At 39.0% G+C, this 20,056-nt stretch overlaps 1 protein-coding gene across 6 annotated transcripts in view; it reads right to left on the reverse strand.

The window, feature by feature from the left end:
* The window catches only part of PKIA (cAMP-dependent protein kinase inhibitor alpha), a 98,337-nt gene extending 80,527 nt beyond the window's left edge, over positions 1-17,810 (reverse strand). For 4 of the 6 annotated variants that reach the window (XR_014057521.1, XR_014057520.1, XR_014057522.1 and 1 more), the window contains exon 1: positions 17,652-17,810. Coding sequence is in view for 1 of the 6 variants with exons in the window: in XM_081503775.1 (XP_081359901.1) it covers positions 17,652-17,804 (153 nt within the window). In the remaining 5 variants the exon portion in view is untranslated. The remainder of the gene's footprint in view (positions 1-17,651) is intronic. The other 2 variants (XM_081503777.1, XM_081503778.1) reach the window with 1 other exon arrangement.
* Between the last annotated feature and the right edge of the window lie 2,246 nt (positions 17,811-20,056).

The raw sequence follows: 20,056 nt of genomic DNA on the forward strand, positions 1-20,056 counted from the left end.
TTTTGACAATTCTTATGCCACCCTCTATTCTTCCGTCTTTTCCTCTTTCCCTCCCCCTTCCTTCCCCCACCTCTTTCCACAAAGCTAGTTAATGGGCATAGGACAAATAGTAGGTATCAAACCCTTATATTCATTATAGGGGTTGGGAATGTGGAGTCTCACAAAAACAGAGACTTGATTTTAAATACTTATCTGCACCATACTAGCTGTATGACTGTGAATAATTTAATCTTGCTGTGCCTCAGTTTGTCTATACGTAAAATACGTAATAATAGTGCCTGCCATTTAGAATTATTTTGAGGGGAAATGACAATTTTTTTTTTTTTTAACACAGACCAGTCTTTTTTTGAATTTGGTGTAATACTGCTTCTGTTTTATGTTTGGGTTTTTTGGCTGTGAGGCAGATGGGATCCTAGCTCATCTACCAGGAATTGAACCCACAGTGGATGGCGAAGTCTTACTGGACTGCCAGGGAAGTCCTTCTAATTGGTTGTAAAACAGTTATTTAGTATAGAGAAATCATAATAAGTATTATTTTTCACTTCTTTGTATATATAACATTTAGTATTGGGATTTATAGTCTCAGAATCTAAAAAATATGTTTAGCTAAATGGAGAAAAAACAATTGTTACAGTAATTATTTCTTTACTTCCTCATTTTGTTTTTTTGACTGAATACAAGAATCACAATTTCTTGACATTATCTATTGTCAATGAACAGTGTAAGACAATAATATTATTTTTGAAAAGGCACTGAATATTTGAAATGAAGAAAACTAAGAAATAGTAGCAAATAAACTTTTTATTTTACCAATCCCAAGTGAAAAATGAAGTTAATGATGATATATGTGAAAACTCTGGAGAAGTCATACAGAAAGAACCCCAACTACTTACAGCACACTTGAAATTCAAATGACAGTAAATGACTAATTCTTAAATCAAGAACCTTTCACTGAAATTAAAAACATAAATGCTTTCTTTTTCTTGCTTTCTGTAGGAGGTGAAAGAGTATTCAGTAGGTGTCAAGACTATTTTAAAAAGCAGGTTATAGTGATGATATTTCAGGAGCATAAAAATGCTAAGGCAGATCTCATAAAGATCTGTTTAAACTATGCTTAACAGAAACTTAGTGACTGAATGACTAACACACACACACAGAAACTTAGTGAAATACATTTCAGTTGACCAACGTAGTTATAGGAGAGAGTTTTCTGTGAATTTTAGATTTTGTTGTTGTTGTTTAGTTGCTCACTCGTGTCCAACTCTTTTGGGGACTTCATGGGCTATAGCCTACCAGGCTCCTCCATCTATGGGTTTCCTGGCAAGAATACTGGAGCGGATTGCCATTTCCTTCTCTAGGAAATGTTCACAACTCAGGGATTGAACCTGGGTCTCCTGCATTGCAGGCTGATTCTTTACCGTCACAGCCATTAGGAAAGATACCAATGTCAACATTCGGTTCAGTTCAGTTCAGTCGCTCAGTCGTGTCCGACCCTTTGTGACACCATGAATCGCAGCACGCCAGGCCTCCCTGTCCATCACCAACTCCTGGAGTTTACCCAAACTCATGTCCATCGAGTTGGTGATGCCATCCAGCCATCTCATCCTCTGTCCATGCAAACTAGACTGGTATGTTACTTAACTCAGCATCAGCACTGTCAATGTTTGTTCATTAAGCAATGCAGTCCTTTAGGTAAGACGCATGGTTCTCTGAAGAAGCTTATAGACACAAGAGACACAAATGGGAATAGGGTGAAAAACAGTATAGATTAAAAAAAAAAATTAAACCTAGGAACTTATCTAATATGGCCATTTCTTTGGATTGAACAAAGAAATTCATGTAAGTTTTCCTGGTTCAGGCTCCAGTGAGGTCTCTGGGCAATAGAACAAAATTCAGGTCTATTTCCACTTTCATGCTTACCTCTTAAACGAGTCCACTTCCCACAGCACAGAGGAAAGCACTAGACTGGCCATGGCATGAAACAGGTTTGAAATCTGGCCCTGATACTTAATAACTGTGCACTTCTTAAATGGGCACTTTGCTAAATTTCATGAACTTTAATTCCCTCCCATACCTTCTGCTATATGAGCATAATCCTTTTTCTACCAACTCTAGAGAATTAGGGTGGTCTGAAGAGAATATGTATGTAAAAAATATTCTGAAGATTATTTAATGCTTTAAAAATATTATTTATCATTATTATTTCAGAATGAGGGAAATCTCCCCCTCCTCTAATACATTCAGTGTTTTTATGACCAGCCTAGGTCTTCCACAGAGCCATGTAAAACTTGAACATTTTAACGATACCGGACAATATATAAATATTAAAAAAAAAATTATCCAAGCTGGCACATTTCTTCTTAAACAGTTCCAAAAGTGATGCATATATATTGCAATGAATTTGGAAATACAGAAAGAGATTTAAAGGCAGTAAGAGTCACCTTGACTCTGTTTCTTTAGTTAACCGTTGATAAATGATTTTTTAAATTTTCTTTAGGTCTTTTTTCTCTATGTATATGACACTGAAAACCAAGCTGTAAATATGTGTTGTGTATTATTTAACATTATCTTCTCACTTAACATACTACAAAAGACAATTTTATTAGTTTCTGTATTGTTTCCTATTCTAAGCATTTAAAAATACTTAATAGTGAAGGGTACCTGTGAGCTATTATGTAAGGTTCAACATAGATAGTATAAATATATTAGAATTCATATGCTTTACCCCTATGTTTATAAGTTTCATAGACAATTCCAATATTTCTAGTTAAAGACCGTGAAAAAAATTTAGCATTTTTAAATAAAAATAGTTAAACAGAGGGGATCTTCCTGACCCAGGGATCGAACGCGTGTCTCCTGCACAGCAGGCAGATTCTTTACCATCTGAGCCACCAGGGAAGCCCCAAATAAAGACTACTTTATTTAAAAGATGACATGAAACCTCTAGAAAACTTCCTTCTACTTAAGTGAGGTGGTAGATACACTACCAAAACACCACCGAAATATAGGATTACAATTGAGTTTAAATAAAAATCTGAATACATACCACAGAATTGTTGTCTACCCATTATACTATTAATAATTGGTAACAGGAATATTATAGAGAATGATTGAACATTAATAGTCATATGTCAATTACTAAGATCATATTTATGTGATACAATGATTTTGCAAAGGTAGAGTAGCAGACATCTGTGCATTTTTATTGTCAAAGGCTGCCTGCCAACTGGCAATTCATTTCATAGGCTATGGTCTAAAATATATCATTTACTGAGAGCAGTTTTCATCCCAATCCCAAAGAAAGGCAATGCCAAAGAATGCTCAAACTACTGCACAATTGCACTCATCTCACACGCTAGTAAAGTAATGCTCAAAATTCTCCAAGCCAGGCTTCGGCAATACGTGAACCGTGAACTTTCAGATGTTCAAGCTGATTTTAGAAAAGGCAGAGGAACCAGAGATCAAATTGCCAACATCCGCTGGGTCATCGAAAAAGCAACAGAGTTCCAGAAAAACATCTATTTCTCCTTTATTGACTATGCCAAAGCCTTTGACTGTGGGGATCAAAATAAACTGTGGAAGATTCTGAAAGAGATGGGAATACCAGACCACCTGACCTGCCTCTTGAGAAACCTGTATGCAGGTCAGGAAGCAACAGTTAGAACTGGACATAGAACAACAGACTGGTTACAAATAGGAAAAGGAGTACGTCAAGGCTGTATATAGTCACTCTGCTTATTTAACTTATATGCAGAGTACCTCATGAGAAACGCTGGGCTGGAAGAAGCACAAGCTGGAATCAAGATTGCTGGGAGAAATATCAATAACCTCAGATATGCAGATGACACCACCCTTATGGCAGAAAGTTAAGAACTAAAAAGCCTCTTGATCAAAGTGAGAGGGGAGACTGAAAAAGTTGGCTTAAAGCTCAACATTCAGAAAACTAAAATCATGGCATCTGGTCCCATCACTTCATGGGAATAGATGGGGAAACAGTGGAAACAGTGGCAGACTTTATTTTGGTGGGCTCCAAAATCACTGCAGATGGTGATTATGAAGTTAAAAGCCATGAAGTTAAAAGACGCTTACTCTTGGAAGGAAAGCTATGACCAACCTAGACAGCATATTTAAAAGCAGAGACATTACTTTGCCAGCAAAGTAGGTAAAGTCTAGTCAAGGCTATGGTTTTTCCAGTAGTCATGTATGGATGTGAGAATTGGACTGTGAAGAAAGCTGAGCACTGAAGAACTGATGCTTTTGAACTCTGGTGTTTGAGAAGACTCTTGAGAGTCTCTTGGACTGCAAGGAAATCCAAGCAGTCCCTCCTAAAGGAGATCAATCCTGGGTGTTCATTGGAAGGACTGATGTTGAAGCTGAAACTCCAATCCTTTGGCCACCTCATGCGAAGAGTTGACTCATTGGAAAAGACCCTGATGCCGGGAAGGATTGGGGCAGGAAGAGAAGGGGACAACAGAGGATGAGATGGCTGGATGGCATCACCGACTCGATGGACATGGGTTTGGGTAAACTCCGGGAGTTGGTGATGGACAGGGAGGCCTGGCGTGCTGCGATTCATGGGGTCACAAAGAGTCGGAGACGACTGAGTGACTGAACTGAACTGAACTGAAGAGACATCTCAGTATGTCATTAATCGTGCAGAAGCTCTAAACCAGGCATATTTTTGTCTCTATAATTTACTTGCAACAGCAGCTATTAGAAACCAGAATAATAACACTAATAACTTTCAAGTTAATTTTGACCCTACGTCGTAGCAATTTCAATGGAAGTTAGTATATTCATATATGGAATCAAAATTCCTAAACTATATAGTATTACAATTGATGCAGTGTGTTTTTATGAAATATTACATGTATAATACTTCATTAAAATGGTTAAATGAAAACAATATAGAAATGTCATCCTAGAAAGGATGCAGAAGGAATTTCTGATAGTATAGATTAATACATGATTAATCATATTACTTTTATTTATAAAGCATCCAAACATTAGACATCTATAAGATATGTCTTTACCATCAAGAGAATATATTCCAGAATTAATTTGAAAAACTTTGCTTTTACTGTGCTTGTTTTCTAATTGAGAAGTCTGTTCTTTAAGCATCTTTAAACCACAGAACTAATCAGACATAAATCAAAAGGAAACCAATAACCCAACTCACAGATTTGTTAAAACTTTGCATAAAAATGTTATGAATCTAAGAATGGAAAAAGCAGAATTATTAATCAACAAGTGGCTATTTTTAAAAAATCTAGTTAATAGTAAACTACCTGGGTTAGGGTGGTGAGGAAGATCAAAATGAATGTCAGACCAAGTTTGCTTCTTTCACTTGAAAGAAAATTACAGGATATTGGGTTGTCCTAATTTGGGACTATGTAACTGCCAATCTCATGTTTCTAATTTTACTATGAGTGAATTTTTTTAGGTCCAAGTGTAGAAAGAAACTAGAAAGTTCCAAAGTGCAGTTTCCTTCCTCCCTTTCTCCAACAAAAAAAAGTGAGAAATACCTAACCAACAGATCTGATGGTTCCAAAAGGGGCAAGTCTCTATGCTGAAACACAATTCAAGTGAGAACATTCCAAATTAGGATTCTGTGAGACACTGAAAATTATGGTGTGAAATATAGAAGAATAAATTTCTAATGCACCATAAAATGTATTCCTCAAAACAAAAGAGATAATGGAAGCCCAGAGCATTTAATGGATAAAATATAATCAAATGAAACAGAAACATGTCCCAAGCTGAAAAGCAGCCATACTGCTATTCTCACATAATTGTACAGTAGTTACAACCCAGTAAGGTCAGGTTTAAAAACACTTAAATATGTATAAATCTACATATATATAGACATATGTAGAAATAACATATGTAGTACCTGAAATATATCATATTCATATAGTAAAGAATCACTTTAAAATTTCCAAAATATTCAAGTTTTGAAAAATATACAGTGAGAACATAAATTTTCTTTGCAAAACTTGACTCTGGAAGCAAAGATTCTTCAAATGCTTCTCCAAGAATTTGTTTATCTTAAATATAATCAAATATTTGAAACAAAAGACAGATGTTCATGAAAACAGACATGTATAATCCATACATATGTATATATATTAATAGACACATAAGTGATTAAATATAATTAATATTTAATAAATACTTAACACATAAAATACTTAAATAAATAACAAATAAAATACTCAAATAAATACTTGAGTAACATGCTTTGAGTAAAATACTCAAATATTTGAGTAATAAAATACTCAAATACTTAACACATAAAATACTTAACTTACTATATAGCATTACATCCTGATAAACCTACTGCTAACTGAAAATATTATAAATTGCAAATACTTATACTACACCCAGGGCTTCCCTGGATGCTCAGATGGTAAAGAATCTGCCTGCATTGCGGGAGACTGGGGTTCAACCCCTTGGTCTGGCAGATCTACTGGAGAAGAGGATGGCTACCCAATCTAGTATTCTTGCCTGGAGAATTCCATGGATAGAGGAACCTGGAGGACTATAGTCCATGGGTTCACAAAGAGTCAGACATGACTGAGCAACTGACACTAATGATAGTATACCCACAATCCACCAACCATCCTAGTTTAGCACAGCATTACCTTCAACGTATTCAGAAGACTCGCATTAGCCTACAGTTGGGCAAAGTCAACTAATACAAGCCTATTTTATAACATGTTGAACATCTCAGTTGTTTTATTGAACACTACTGAATGTGAAAAACAGAATAGTTGTAAAGAGTGTCAGTTGTGACGCATGGCTGACTGGGAGCAGAAGCTAGCTGCTGCTGCTGAGCATCACCAGAAAGCATCAAGCTGCATATTTCAAGCCTGGGAAAAGATCAAAATTCAAAAAATATTTTTTCCACTAAGTGAGTATCACTTTCGCACCATTGTAAATCTGAAGAATTGTTAAGTTGAACCATTATAAGTTGGGGAATGTCTATATATATAATTTCTGTATAATATTTGTGTATACATGCATGCACATGTATATTTAAAACAGGAATTTTCACTGTGTGCAACGTATCATCTGAAGATCAGATTATACACAAAATCTATGCATCAAGCTTTTGGTGACTAGCTAATGAATTCAGCATTCAAATGGGGATTAAAAATATTGGTTTAGGAATTAAGGACAAACTTTTAAAAATGTTTTATACTTTTTACTTACAAGAATAAGGTTAGGTACACATGATTTGGGGCTTCCCAAGTGGCACAGTGGTAAAGAATCCGCCTGCCAAAGCAGGAAACATGGGTTCGATCCCTGGGTCAGGAAGAACTCCTGGAGTAAGAAATGGCAACCCACCCACTCCAGTATTCTTGCCTGGAGAATTTCCATGGACAGAGGAACCTGGTGGGCTACAGTCCATGGGGTCGCAAAGAGCTGGACACACTGAGCATGCACGCATGCACATGCTCACATGCACACACACACACATGATTAGACTCTACTAATAGAAATAAATTATTGCCAATTTGGCAAGAGCTATTTATCACCACAAAATGCTAACTTGTTGAACAACTATGGCTCATATATTAAATGGAAGGTTTTAGGCACTTTTGTACTTGTTTGCTTAAACCAAAATGGTTCATATAAAAGTCATATAAAAATATAAAATTATGTGTTTTTTAAGCTAAACAAAATTGATATCACACTAAAGCATGTCTGTGTACTAAAAGTACCATTGTTATAGGCAGGTGTTTCTGGCACTAGTTTTCATATTAATTGAGGCTTTATTTTTTTATTTCTGTTTAAAGGTGTTGTTAATGATGGAATCTACTCAGTAGCACATAGTAATGAACAGTATTCCATTAAAATTCTGACATGTACACTCTAAATTCTTTGAGATTCAGTAAAATAGAAAGATATCATATACCAAGAAGATTTCTTTGCATATGATGTACAGTAGAGTTACAGATTAATTTTCCTTTTTGGACAACTTAATGATATTGATTAACATTTTAAAAAACTTCAATAGTTACACATTTAAACAAAAGGTTGGGGTACAAGGCAGATAGTTAGCAGGATTATCTTTAAAGGCCTTTGTTAGAGAAAGTGAATGTTAACAAGGCTTTAGTTGCCCTCTCCCCAGAGTTTCAACACTGTATTACAAAAAAAATTAAATTGTCAACTGTTGCTTTCAAGACAGAGAACAATTCCCACTTTCTATAACATTAGCTTCTGAAATCAATACCCATATTCAACAACGTTGATATCATGTCTTATAATGAGTCAGTGAAGAGTGACTAGACATATGGTACAATTCAGGAAGGGAGTAAGATGCCAACTGAGTTTTCCCAACTCATCCAATCAACTACTTGCAGAGTTAAAAATAGAAGCGAAGTCTAATTCCCACAGCTTCTGCCAGACCAGAGCCTGACAACTTTGCACTGCAGTAGCTCCAACCTCTCCTGCCTCTCGGATTACCTTTATTGAGACATCTTCCCATTAACTTCAGTCATTTCAAGGCTTGGTTTAAAACAGAAGTAGGAAGAGGTTGACAAATTTGGGGAACAATTGTGGTAATGAGATCTCATTGTAAATTGCTCAGAAAAATCAAAAAGATAAAAGCTGGAAACATTTATTAACCCTTACTATGTTATAAACTCTTCTTTATGGTACCTTCTTTAATCTTCATGACAACCCTATGATTTTCCTGTTTAAACGTCAAGAAACAACTCACAGTGGTTAAGTAACCTACCCTAAGTCATAAAGATAGAAAACAGTAGGGGTAGGAGTCAAACTAGATGGGGTTCAAGGTTCAAATTCACTTTCTGAAAGACAGAATTTGGACATAAATGATAGCCCAAACTCCCCAAAATAAATAAAAAATTAAAGAGAGAAAGGGAAGAGGAGGGCCTAGTGATCAGCAAGCCTTGAAGATAATGTTTAGAACTTTTTGATTGATCTTAAAAGTGACCAAAAGCTAGCTGCCTGAGAGTTTCAAGAATAAAATTGTTAAATTAGACAAACAAAAAAACTCATTTATCTTACACTCACACACTTTGAAATCAACCAGATTGCTTTCCTTCCATTAACGCTGTACTGTCATTTTATTTCATTTTCCATTTTATTAAGAAGTAATTCAAGCACAAGTATTTTACCTGAACAGTTTACTGATTTTTTTTTTTTTTCACTATGACCAAGATGCCGATCTTCCTCCCCTTATTGAATGGACTTTTTAATATCAGCTTATTTTAGTGTCAGATTTTAATTTCTGTAGTGAAATAGTGACTTCACAAATACTGAAATCTTTATAATCTTTAAAATTTGACTCGCTTTAAATCTGAATTTGGATTTGGTGAGTCTGATGGATTATTCTCAGTGACTATTGCGTACAGGCAATTTAAATTCAACATTATTTCTGCAAGTCCCACAAGCATTAAATTTTGTGAATGGAGAGAGAGCATTAGCACCCTGGTTGTTTCTCACTACACTTTGATTACCAGGGAACCCAAGTGTGAAACCTCATGGAGAGAACTGTAAAAAATGGCCTAAAGACATCATTGACTTCTATTTATTCACATTCTGCAGTATACAACAAAAGGAACAAAGCAGGTTGTGTTGCTGTTACTATTGCAATATTGCAATGACCAAGAATCCTCAGTCTCATAGTCATCGCAGTCCATTAAGATATGGGCTTGTTGATTACCTAGGCCAAAGTTAGAATGTTTGTTTTATATCTGTTTTTTAATGAGCACTTGATTAGACAGCAATAAGGACAAAAGTAAATAGGGGAAATATTTGTTATTAGGTTCCTCCATCCCAATCAACTAAAGAAACAGTATACTTTAAATATTGTTGTGAAATGTCTATGGTGTGTCTGCCTGTATTCTTGCAACCCTTCACCTTTACTTAGCTTTTCAAAAATATGTTACAACATGTTGTTTCATCCTTGTCCTTTTAGCATGTTGGTGTCTAATTAAGTAAAGCATGATGCAATCCCCAGCAAGCTCTCGGTTTCTCCTTTCTGGGACAACGCAAATCAAGACAGCATTCTTCTAAGGAAGGTGGTTAAAAATTTTGCCAATTGTGTTCACACTTCAGATATTCCAACAGTATGTAGTTTAGCTTAAATAAGACACTCCCATCTTTGGGATTTAATTATTCTGTTTCAAAATAAAGTCTAAAAGACACTCTAAAGAGAAACTAAGTAAAAACAACAAAAGCAGGTACATAAATATGAAATAAGGTAGTTTTAGATTAAAAGTTCATCTTTTTATTTTTAAAATTAATTAATTCTATAAAATAAAAATCTTAGATTTCACTTAAAATTGGCTAAAATGGTAAACTTTATGTTATGGGACATTTTGCCAAAATAAAAATAAACTATAAAATAAAGTAAAAATTTGCCTCATATTAGGCATATTATGAAGTTTCCATAAACTTCCATTTATTTTAGGAACTTATACAGCTATTATCATATTTTGGGACATATAAAGAAAGCAAAGTTCCAATAATTTGGCCATCTGATGCAAAGAGTCGACTCATTCGAAAAGACCCTGATGCTGGGAAAGATTGAAGGCAGGAGGAGAAGCAGATGACAGATGACGAGATGGTTGGATGGTATCACCGACTCAATGGACATGAGTTTGAGCAAGCTCCGGGAGATGGTGGAGGACAGGGAAGCCTGGCGTACTGCAGTCCATGGGTCATAAAGAGTAGGTTGGACATAACTAAGTGACTGAACAACAACAAAGAAAGCAACAGTTTAAGTAATCTTCTTTTGAGTTCTTTCTATCCATCTTTCCATCTCTCTCTGTTTTTTCTAGGTTAATGGTCTTCTCACACATGTCTTTGAATACTAGCATAAGTAGGAAGCAGCTAGCTTGTACTGGTTTCCTTAAGTATCAGCTAAAAATCTTAATGTACTTTTATATTGGTAACTGTTTTAGAACCTGAGGGGGATGTCATTTCTTGGCAAAAGCAAATATATTACTGTAGATAGCATTATTAGAAGGAAATAGTAACTTTCAGGCAGACATAACATCCATCCTAAGGAAATTGAATATATTTCAGAGTAGACTACACCACTCAGTTGCTGGCAATGCTCTTCCACATATTTGGCAGTATAGTACTCCAAGTCTGAGAACTGTTTCTTTTTCGTAAAAATGATTTTGATTGGAAAATCCTAAATAAATCATTTGGAATGTATAACATTTAAAGCTCCTTCTGGGATTCCTTTCCTATGAATCAAGGTTCTTTGACTCAGTATCCTCCTTGGCACTTGCTTCCTAGTCATCTCAGCTGCCTTTGTGCCAATGCTAGTGAAGAGTTCTGATTTTAGGTCCTAAAGCTGGGATAACAATGAAAGGAGAACCTCATCTCAAATACCAGAAATATCTGGGCTATAAAGGACATACATGTTGTCAAAGTAAGCCCAGACTGTGGTGACATCACCAAGGTCATTCCTGGCTCTACTCGCCCTCAAAGGAGGAACAACCAAAAATTATTTGGAAATAGGACACTATTTGAGAGAATCCTAGAACACAGAGGTGAGGCTGAAGCACCTTTGCACCACAGAGACCAAGACAGACTGTATTAGACTGCACTGCTCCTCTCCCAGGCCAGTGGAGCACCACTGAAGGTCTGGTTCCTCCAGTAGGAGAAGAGAACTGGGGGAGAGCCAGCACCGCCCCTAGCATTGGGGTAGCTTTGTGGGAGCCACTACTCTGATCTGCTCCACTGGGTTTGCAGGGGAATCTGCAGGGCTTGACCACTGACAGTTGGACTGTGATGAAGGGGTAAGGGGCGTGCAACAGCCAGCACATGGATTGTGACAGACAGAATTCATACCTGCAGCACCCAAGTAATGATCACAACTAGTGTCTTTGTTCATCTATAGAGCCAGGTTAGGGTACACTACAACCAGGGAAATCAGAGGGGTACAGATCAACCTGATTTTCATATAGCCCTAGAGCCTGGTTTGCCTACCCCCAGGGAAAAGAGCACAGTCACAGCCTACCAGTGTGGAGAGTGTCTTCCAGCCATCTGAACAAAAGGGCTGGCAATAAATCCTGGAAGCTGTGTGGCCCAATGGCACTCTAACCAAGAGGCAGGCAGGCAGAGCAATCACCCCTAAAGCAAAGAGTACCAGGTGTGGAGGATTCCTATACTATGCTTAGGCAGGGAGATTAATTCGTAGCCAAGGCTGAGAGTAGCTCCCAGCTCCTCCCAACTGGGGAGCCTGTTTGAGAAATTAAGGGCAACTGGAGTGGCCCTTCCCCAGTTCACCCCTCCCCATCTCCACTCTGTGAAGAGTCTTCCTGCCCCAACAGACTAGAAGGGTTGGTGACAACTCCTAGAAATTTTGTGTCCCAGCAGTGCTCAAGCCTAGAGAAGGCACAGCTGATAGTTTGCAAAGCAAAGCCAGTGGCCTTGTACAGTCAGAGAATCTGGCATGTGGGTCAGGTTGAATTAAGAGAACAAAGAGCTTTACTAGCTTTAAAGTTGCTTCTCCCGCTGCTGTGCCTGGGCAGGGAATTTAATTCATAGCCCTACTCATCACTGGAAAAAAGACTTCAGCCTGACCAACCAGGAGCCAAATCAGAGCACATGGGACGCTGTATAGCCCATTCAACAGCCCTGGATACAGTGGCACTTGACCCCCATCTGCAGAGCAAAACCAGTGTCTTCACCTGACCAGGGAATTCAGTGCACACTCTGGCCTGACTTGGGTCCCTAAACAGTGAGCTATATATACAGGTTCTGTGTGTTATCCTGCTGTCCTGCCAAGAAACTAATTCATAGCCCCATATACTACTGAATATAATTACCAGTAAAGTCTGGAGGAGGAGCCAAATTAATCAAGTATCCAGATACCAATGTAAGGAATCAAGGATCACAAAAAAATTGGCAAATATGACACCATCAAAGGAAACTAATAAAGCTCCAATAAATGACCTTAAAAAAGTAAAGATCTAGGAACTGTCAAAGAATTCAGAATAATTCTCTTAAGGAAGTTTGCTGCTGCTAAGTCGCTTCAGTCGTGTCTGACTCTGTGCGACCCCATAGACGGCAGGCCACCAGGCTCTGCCATCCCTGGGATTCTCCAGGCAAGAATACTGGAGTGGGTTGCCATTTCCTTCTCCAGTGCATGAATGGGAAAAGTGAAAGTGAAGTCGCTCAGTCCTGTCCAACTCTTAGCAACCCCATGGACTGTAGCCTACCAGGCTCCTCTATCCATGGGATTTTCCAGGCAAGAGTACTGGAGTGGGGTTTAGTGAACTACAAAAAAAACACAGACAGCTAACTGAAATTAGAAAAATAATGGTGAACAAGACAAGATGTTTGACAAGGAAATAGAAACAAAAAAAAGGAATACTAGAATTAAAAAGTACAATAACAATAACTGAACTGAAGAATTCAATAGAGTATCAAAGGTAGATTCAACCATGCAGAAGAAAGGATCAGCAGACTAGAGGATAAGACATTAGAAATTACCCAATGAAAGGACAAAAGAAAAAGAATAAACACTATACATGTTATGGGAATTCCAGAAGGAGAAAAGAGAGGAAGGGACAGAAAGTATATTTAAAGCAATAATGGTTGAAAACTTCCCAAACCTGGAATGATAAATGGATATCCAGATCCATGAGGCCGAAATGACCCCAAATAGGTTGGACTCAAATATGGCTACACTGAGACACATTGTAATTAATTTGTCAAAAGTCAAAAAGAAAGAAAGAATTTTAAGAGCAGCAAGAGAAAAGAGAAAAGGTACATATAAGAGAACTCTGGGGTAATTGGATATTCACATGTAAAAGAAAGAAACTGGACCAATAAATCTTATAACACTCACAAAATTAACTTGAATTGGATTAAAAACTCAGGTGTAAGACCAGAAACTATGAAACTGCTAGAAGAAAACATGAGCATAAGCTCATTACATGGGTCTTGGTAATGACTTTTTGGATAAGTGGAAGTTTTGTTTTGTGATGCTTAATGTTTTTTAATATGGATGAGCCAATATCCATTTAAGAGCATGTAAGTTCACAATAACTTTTGCTGAATATGACTATTTGAATGTACTTTCACTATTTATTTATTATATAAGGATTTTTAACAAGTAAAGTGGTACTTGCAGACATTATTTAGAGCCTAACTTGGCTTTTGTCTTCCAAGGTAGCAAGCACAGTAGCAAAGAATCTGCTTGCCAATGCAGGAGATGCAAGACATGCAGGTTTGATCCCTGGGTTGGGAAAATCCCCTGGAGGAGGAAATGGCAACCCACTCCAGTATTCTTGCCTGAAAAAAATTCCATGGACAGAGGAGCCTGGTAGGCTACAGTCCATAGTGTTGCAAAGGGTCAGCACAACTGAGTGACTAAACATACACACACTCACAACTTGGCTATTAAAGTAGGTGGATATATACCCCTAGAAAATAATAACTCATTTCTTCACCAAAATCAAGTTGCTGAACATCTAGTTTGTATATACATAGCTAAGCACTGTATTATGAGTTGCAGGTAATAAAAAGTTATTAGTCACAGACTCTGCTCTCTAGGGCTGTTTTACAAGAGCAGATCATGTTTAAACTAAAGGGCAGACCAAAATGGAAAATGCCATAGGAATTTAGACAAGGGAGAAACACATCTGAGACATGAAGGAAGGTGAGTAGGCTTATGGAGAAGGCTTCATGGAAGAGGCAGTATAAGATGTGAGTAAGTTATCAACATGTGGCAGGGTGAGTGAATGGAACAAAGAAGACATACGGGTGTGACGTCATGGGGCACAAACTGGAATAAAGACTACTTGGTCTAGGCTGGTCATGGGGTAATTTAAGGGAATTTGTGAGAAACTAAAAAAAATTCCATGGTCAGAGGAGCCTGGCAGGCTACAGTCCACGGTGTCATAGAGTCAGACTTGACTGAGCATGCACGCATAATGACAACAAGTTACTGATAACACTGACCACCCACCAGACTAAACACATTTTTACTTGATTGGAAAGCAACAGACTGATTCCAAATCTTGTCAAAACTACAAAACATTCCTAGAGTTCATTTAACATCTAATAGTGCACGCCCTTCTATTTGGTATTCCTCCTCCTTAATACCAGGCAATTAATTTTTCCTTTCTCTGGGAAACATTTAAAAAAAAAGGAAATAAAGTCATAAATCAGTTTCAGTCAGGATATCACACAACTGTTTCTTCCCAAGGCTTTGAATTTAGAGACTTTCCTCAGAAATTGTTTAAACATAACAAGGTCTAAGTTCAGAAATCCCTTAAATTTATTTATCTTACTTAGTTGCACTACAATAGGAAAAAATATTTTCTATCCGGTTTTCTTTCTTCCCTAAAGGCTTCTTCAACCGTAATCTATAACTTAGTGCATTCATCTCACCTGTAAAATCACTGGCAGGTAAGATGATTTTAGGCAGCACCAGTCCCCTAGTCCTGACCCACTTCTTGACAAACAATTCAGATTCTTCAGAAACCAAGTAAGAGACACTTTCAATTTCCAACCATCATTAGCATATTTTCATGTACTATCTTCAACATAAATATGCCTTTTAAAATTATAGAAATTTTTATTGTACTTAAGATCAATTGCACTAACCTGTATTTCATAGATTGTGGGCTATTCTTTTAAAAATGAAACATTATTTACTATGCTTTTCACTTATTACTCAGAATAGTTATTCTTATGGTTAAATATTTTACGATTAAGTAAGAAATGTGGTAAAAGAAAGGGTTTTACTGTTTTTGTTCTTTGTTTCCCTGTCTAGTTGATGTGCCTGTGTCAAAATTTCAGAATCTTGAAAATTTAATATTTCAAACCCAAACCACGTTCAGCGGATAATAATAATAACAACAACAAGCCAAAACATTTCATGATTCAGAGGAACAGTTCCTGGAGTGGACCACTTGGAGTGAAATTCCACCCTTCACTCTTACTCCTTCTGCCTCATATACTGAAGGTAGGAACAAAGAAACCAACTCAAATCTTTCCACAGTGTATTTATAAATAGAGAATCTGTAATCAGAAAAACAATAATGATATATAATAGAGGTAACATGATTTTGCAGAACCAGTGTCTTTGTCTAAAAGCCATATTTAAAAAAAAAAAAGAAGGTAAGCAGAGGTCAATTTTTTAGCTAGAAAACCCTGGTCCTCTTTTTCATTGATCTCCTCTCTCAGTATGTTAAAATCGCAGGGCTTTGGAGTCAAACTATCTCTTTAATTTCAAATGTAAAGAGAATACATGTCTTTCTAAATCGAATATTATTAACACAGAGACACGACAGTTCGGCTTATTGCAACTGTTCTCTGTTGGGGAAGTGGCACATTTGCAATTCCCATCACAGCCATCTTAACCATTTCACAGAATATCACTCAAATGCACGTCCTTAGGTGGGCCACAGGAATTTGCACTTGAGCTCAGTAGCAAGGCGTCTGTGGGGAAATCCGAGGTCATAACCCCTAAAAACTTGAGGATGCCCCCAAAACCCGAGGCTTAGATTGGCCAGCTCCCCGGGCTTTCTCACTACCTATGGGGAAAGCCTCCGGAAACTCTTTTGAGGTATTGGGGGAATCCTAGGACAAACGCATTGCTTGCTTTGGCAGGAGGACTTGCCCCATACCCTACCCAGCTAGGTGTCTCACAACCTTCTAAAAAAGGCGTCAAGAAAAAAGGGGTAGGCTGGCATTCACATCCCTACTTCCACCAATCTTAGGCACAGGAACAAAATATGTTAGGTATAGCTCTCTTTCTCACAGCCCGAGGGATTCTGCTGTCCCTGAAACCCGTCTAGGGTAGCTGCAGTGACTCCAACGAAGCGAGTTATCGGAAACCATGTTGGTACTCAGCTGAAAGGATTTTTTTTTTTTTTCATGCCCTGTATTTGGGGGAAGGACACAAGTAACAATACAAACGTGGTGGAGGGCAATGCCCTTTCTGAGTCCTTGACAAAATCAGTCATGGAAAAGAGATGGTGGACAGGGGCTGACAAGAGCTGGCCGGGAGATAGCCACAGCATCCACGGGGGAAAAAAAATCAACTAAATGATTGACAAGAGAAATGAAGGGAGAAGTGGAGACAAGTGTTGCACAACCCAAGCTGAACTCCAGAAGGCAAGTTTCACCTCTAATCTGAGACTCTTTCTAAGGGTTACGTGTTGAAGCGGGCGTTTGACGTCGAAATGTGCACAGAACACATTCTGAGCACTTTAAAGGGAGAAGACGGAGGAAGGCAAAAGAAGAGGGAAGATTTTCGATGACTTCTCCAGGCTCCTGCCAAGGACCTGCTGCTCACAAACCAGAAAACACCCAAGCGAAGGTTGAAGTCAGCAATGTTAAAAGTGCAACTCAAAATTATTTTACATTTTGAATACTCTTCAATATCTAAGTGAGTCTGGCATTGCAACGGTCGATTATCTTTAATAAGAACATAGAGGCTGACCGCCTTCTTTGTCTGCCCAAAAACACCGCTCCTCCGATCTCAGGCACTTGATTAACATTTCCAGTTGTTGCTCCTTCACCTCAATACAGAATGCAGCAGGGACAGTCCCCTTCTTCCCAGGGTATCACAAACCCCATTATTAACCGAGCGCAGAGCACCGCGCAGCGTGGCCGAGGCTAATGATAGCCCGGTAGCTTACCTTCTCTGGCGCGATGGAGTCAGCGCAGTTCCGAGGCGTCCGCTGCCCCGGGCCGCAGTGCCGCCACGCCGGTCTCTGCGTGGTCAGCTCGGCCAGCCCCCACCCCACCTGCCAGCTGCTGCAGCCGCTCCCGCCGCCGAGCTCCGGCCGCATGAAGTCATCCCACGCCCCGGGCCGGATCGCCACACTCCGCGCCAGCCGCGGGGGGAGAGGGACCTCTCCCGGCTGCGGGCACCCACGCCCGGAAACTGCGCCCGACGATCGCCTGGGTTCCTGGCTTTGGGATTATTTTCTATGAATGCTTTTTACCGAAGAAGCGTCGCCGGAGGGTGGACCGAGAGAAAAGAGGCCGAGAGACTCTCTCTGCAGAGCGCCTCTACCCCGAGCGCTCCCCTGTCACTGCCGCCGCATGGACAGCTCCATTCCGCCGTGTGGGTTTCCCACCCTCTTCATCTTCCTTATCAGTATTGTTCATTTTGCTGAATTTGAGAGCGGGATTCGCTTTGGAGCAAGCGTTCAAGCACTCCGAGAATATTTTAAATTGGCAACTAGATTTCTAAGCCCCTTGTACCAGGCTCCACTTTCCCCCAACACACACACACACACACACACACACACACACACACACACTTACTCGCGCACGTACACACATCGTCAAACCACTCACAATTATGAAAGCCGGGACTTCTCGCTCTCTTACCTACGTAATGGAACAGGAAACTCCCAAAGGAGTGGAGAAGTAGGACCGGCTAGAGAAAGCACTCAAGGAAAGAGAGGGTGGCCCAGCATTTTGTTGCTGTTCAGCAGAGTACTTAGTGAACAGATGTTTCCCCTCTAATACCTCCCATACCAGCCCTACCTCACGTGGGATGGCTGCTCTGGTGAGAGCTATAACATTTGAAAACAAAGAAGCTGAATCCCCATTAACAGATGGCTGTATCTCTTTCTTTCCTGAAGGATTTTTATCAGAATTGCTTTGGGAATAATATAAGCATATATGCATATAAGCCCTTCTTTCTTTAAATTGACAGGTATCTCTGTCTCTCCCTTGGTCTTCCGTTCTCCCTCCCTTTCCTATGCTGTTCAGATCAACAATTTGGGGATTTAGAAGAAAAAAGAATGCCAAAGGGACTTCCCTGGTGGTCCAGTGGCTAAGACTCTGCGCTCCCAACGCAGGGGGCCCGTGGTCGGGGAACGAGATCCCACATGCTGCAGCTAGAGCTTACATGATGCAACTAAGACCCAGTGCAGCCAAATTAAAAAAAAAAAAAAAATGCCAAAGAGATGCCCTCTTTACAGCTAAACCAGGATTTCTTTTCCCAATGTTGAGCTAGTCCCAATGAGAGAGGCTCTTGGACACTGGGGTTCTCTGTGAATGAAGTTCTTATACTCAACTTCCTTTTGGAATTGCCCATCACTGCAAGGAGATCAAATCAGTCAACCCTAAAAGAAATCAACCCTGAATATTCATTGGAAAGACTGATGCTGAAGCTGAAGTTCCAATACTTTGACCACCTGATGCGAAGAGCCAGCGGACTCATTAGAAAAGACCTTATTGTTGGGAAAGACTGAAGGCAAAAGAAGAGATCAGCAGAGGATGAGATGGTTAAATAGCACCAAGACTCAATGGACATGAATTTGAGCAAACTCCGGGAGATAATGGAGAATAGGAGTCTGGCATGCCAGAGTCGGTCCATGGGTTTGCAAAGAGTCAGACTCAATTTAGTGAATGAACAACAACAGTAACAGGTATAGGCCAGTTTTATGCTTGGATTTGTCCAGAAACCTAAACAGTATAATTGCACAAGGCCAAGGCAGTACCTTGATCTAGGAAGAGTTCCCAAACCTCTGTATAGCGGCTCCAAAATTAGGAGGTAGTGTAGCAAACAGAATCCAGCAAGACTCAGAATTCTTGACCCTAGAATGCAAGCTAAAACAATCTAATTCATTTCTCTGAGCTTTCCTTTCATAAAATTACACCATGAAGACCACCAAAGAGCAGGGGATATGTATCAAAAGGTGTGTGTAGTCTGGGTGGAAATATTGCATCTTTAATTTCACTAATTTCTAGCTGAAACAGTGTTTAGCATTTCCTTTAAGTATAAATGCGGACATCAAACCACAATAGTATTGGGATGCCTGTGACTTTGTCACTAGTAGATGTCACAGATAATTTCCTATTGCAGTTTTGATAGCTATCTCAAAGTACCACTGAAGGAGGAAACAGAACAGGCTCTATCTTGAAAGCAGGACTCCATCTTGGGTGGAACTGTGGACTTTGAGCTCTATGCCCAGTACCTATGGAAATAACACACCAACTGGAAAACCAGGCCCCGGGAAGGAAGAGCCCCAGGGCTCTCCATCACCTAAAAGAATACCCTAATTATCTGTATAACTGAATAGAA

The sequence above is a fragment of the Giraffa tippelskirchi genome, chromosome 6 (genome assembly GCF_054371585.1).
Source record: "Giraffa tippelskirchi isolate mGirTip1 chromosome 6, T2T-mGirTip1v1.2.pri, whole genome shotgun sequence".
NCBI classification, from domain to species: domain Eukaryota; kingdom Metazoa; phylum Chordata; class Mammalia; order Artiodactyla; family Giraffidae; genus Giraffa; species Giraffa tippelskirchi.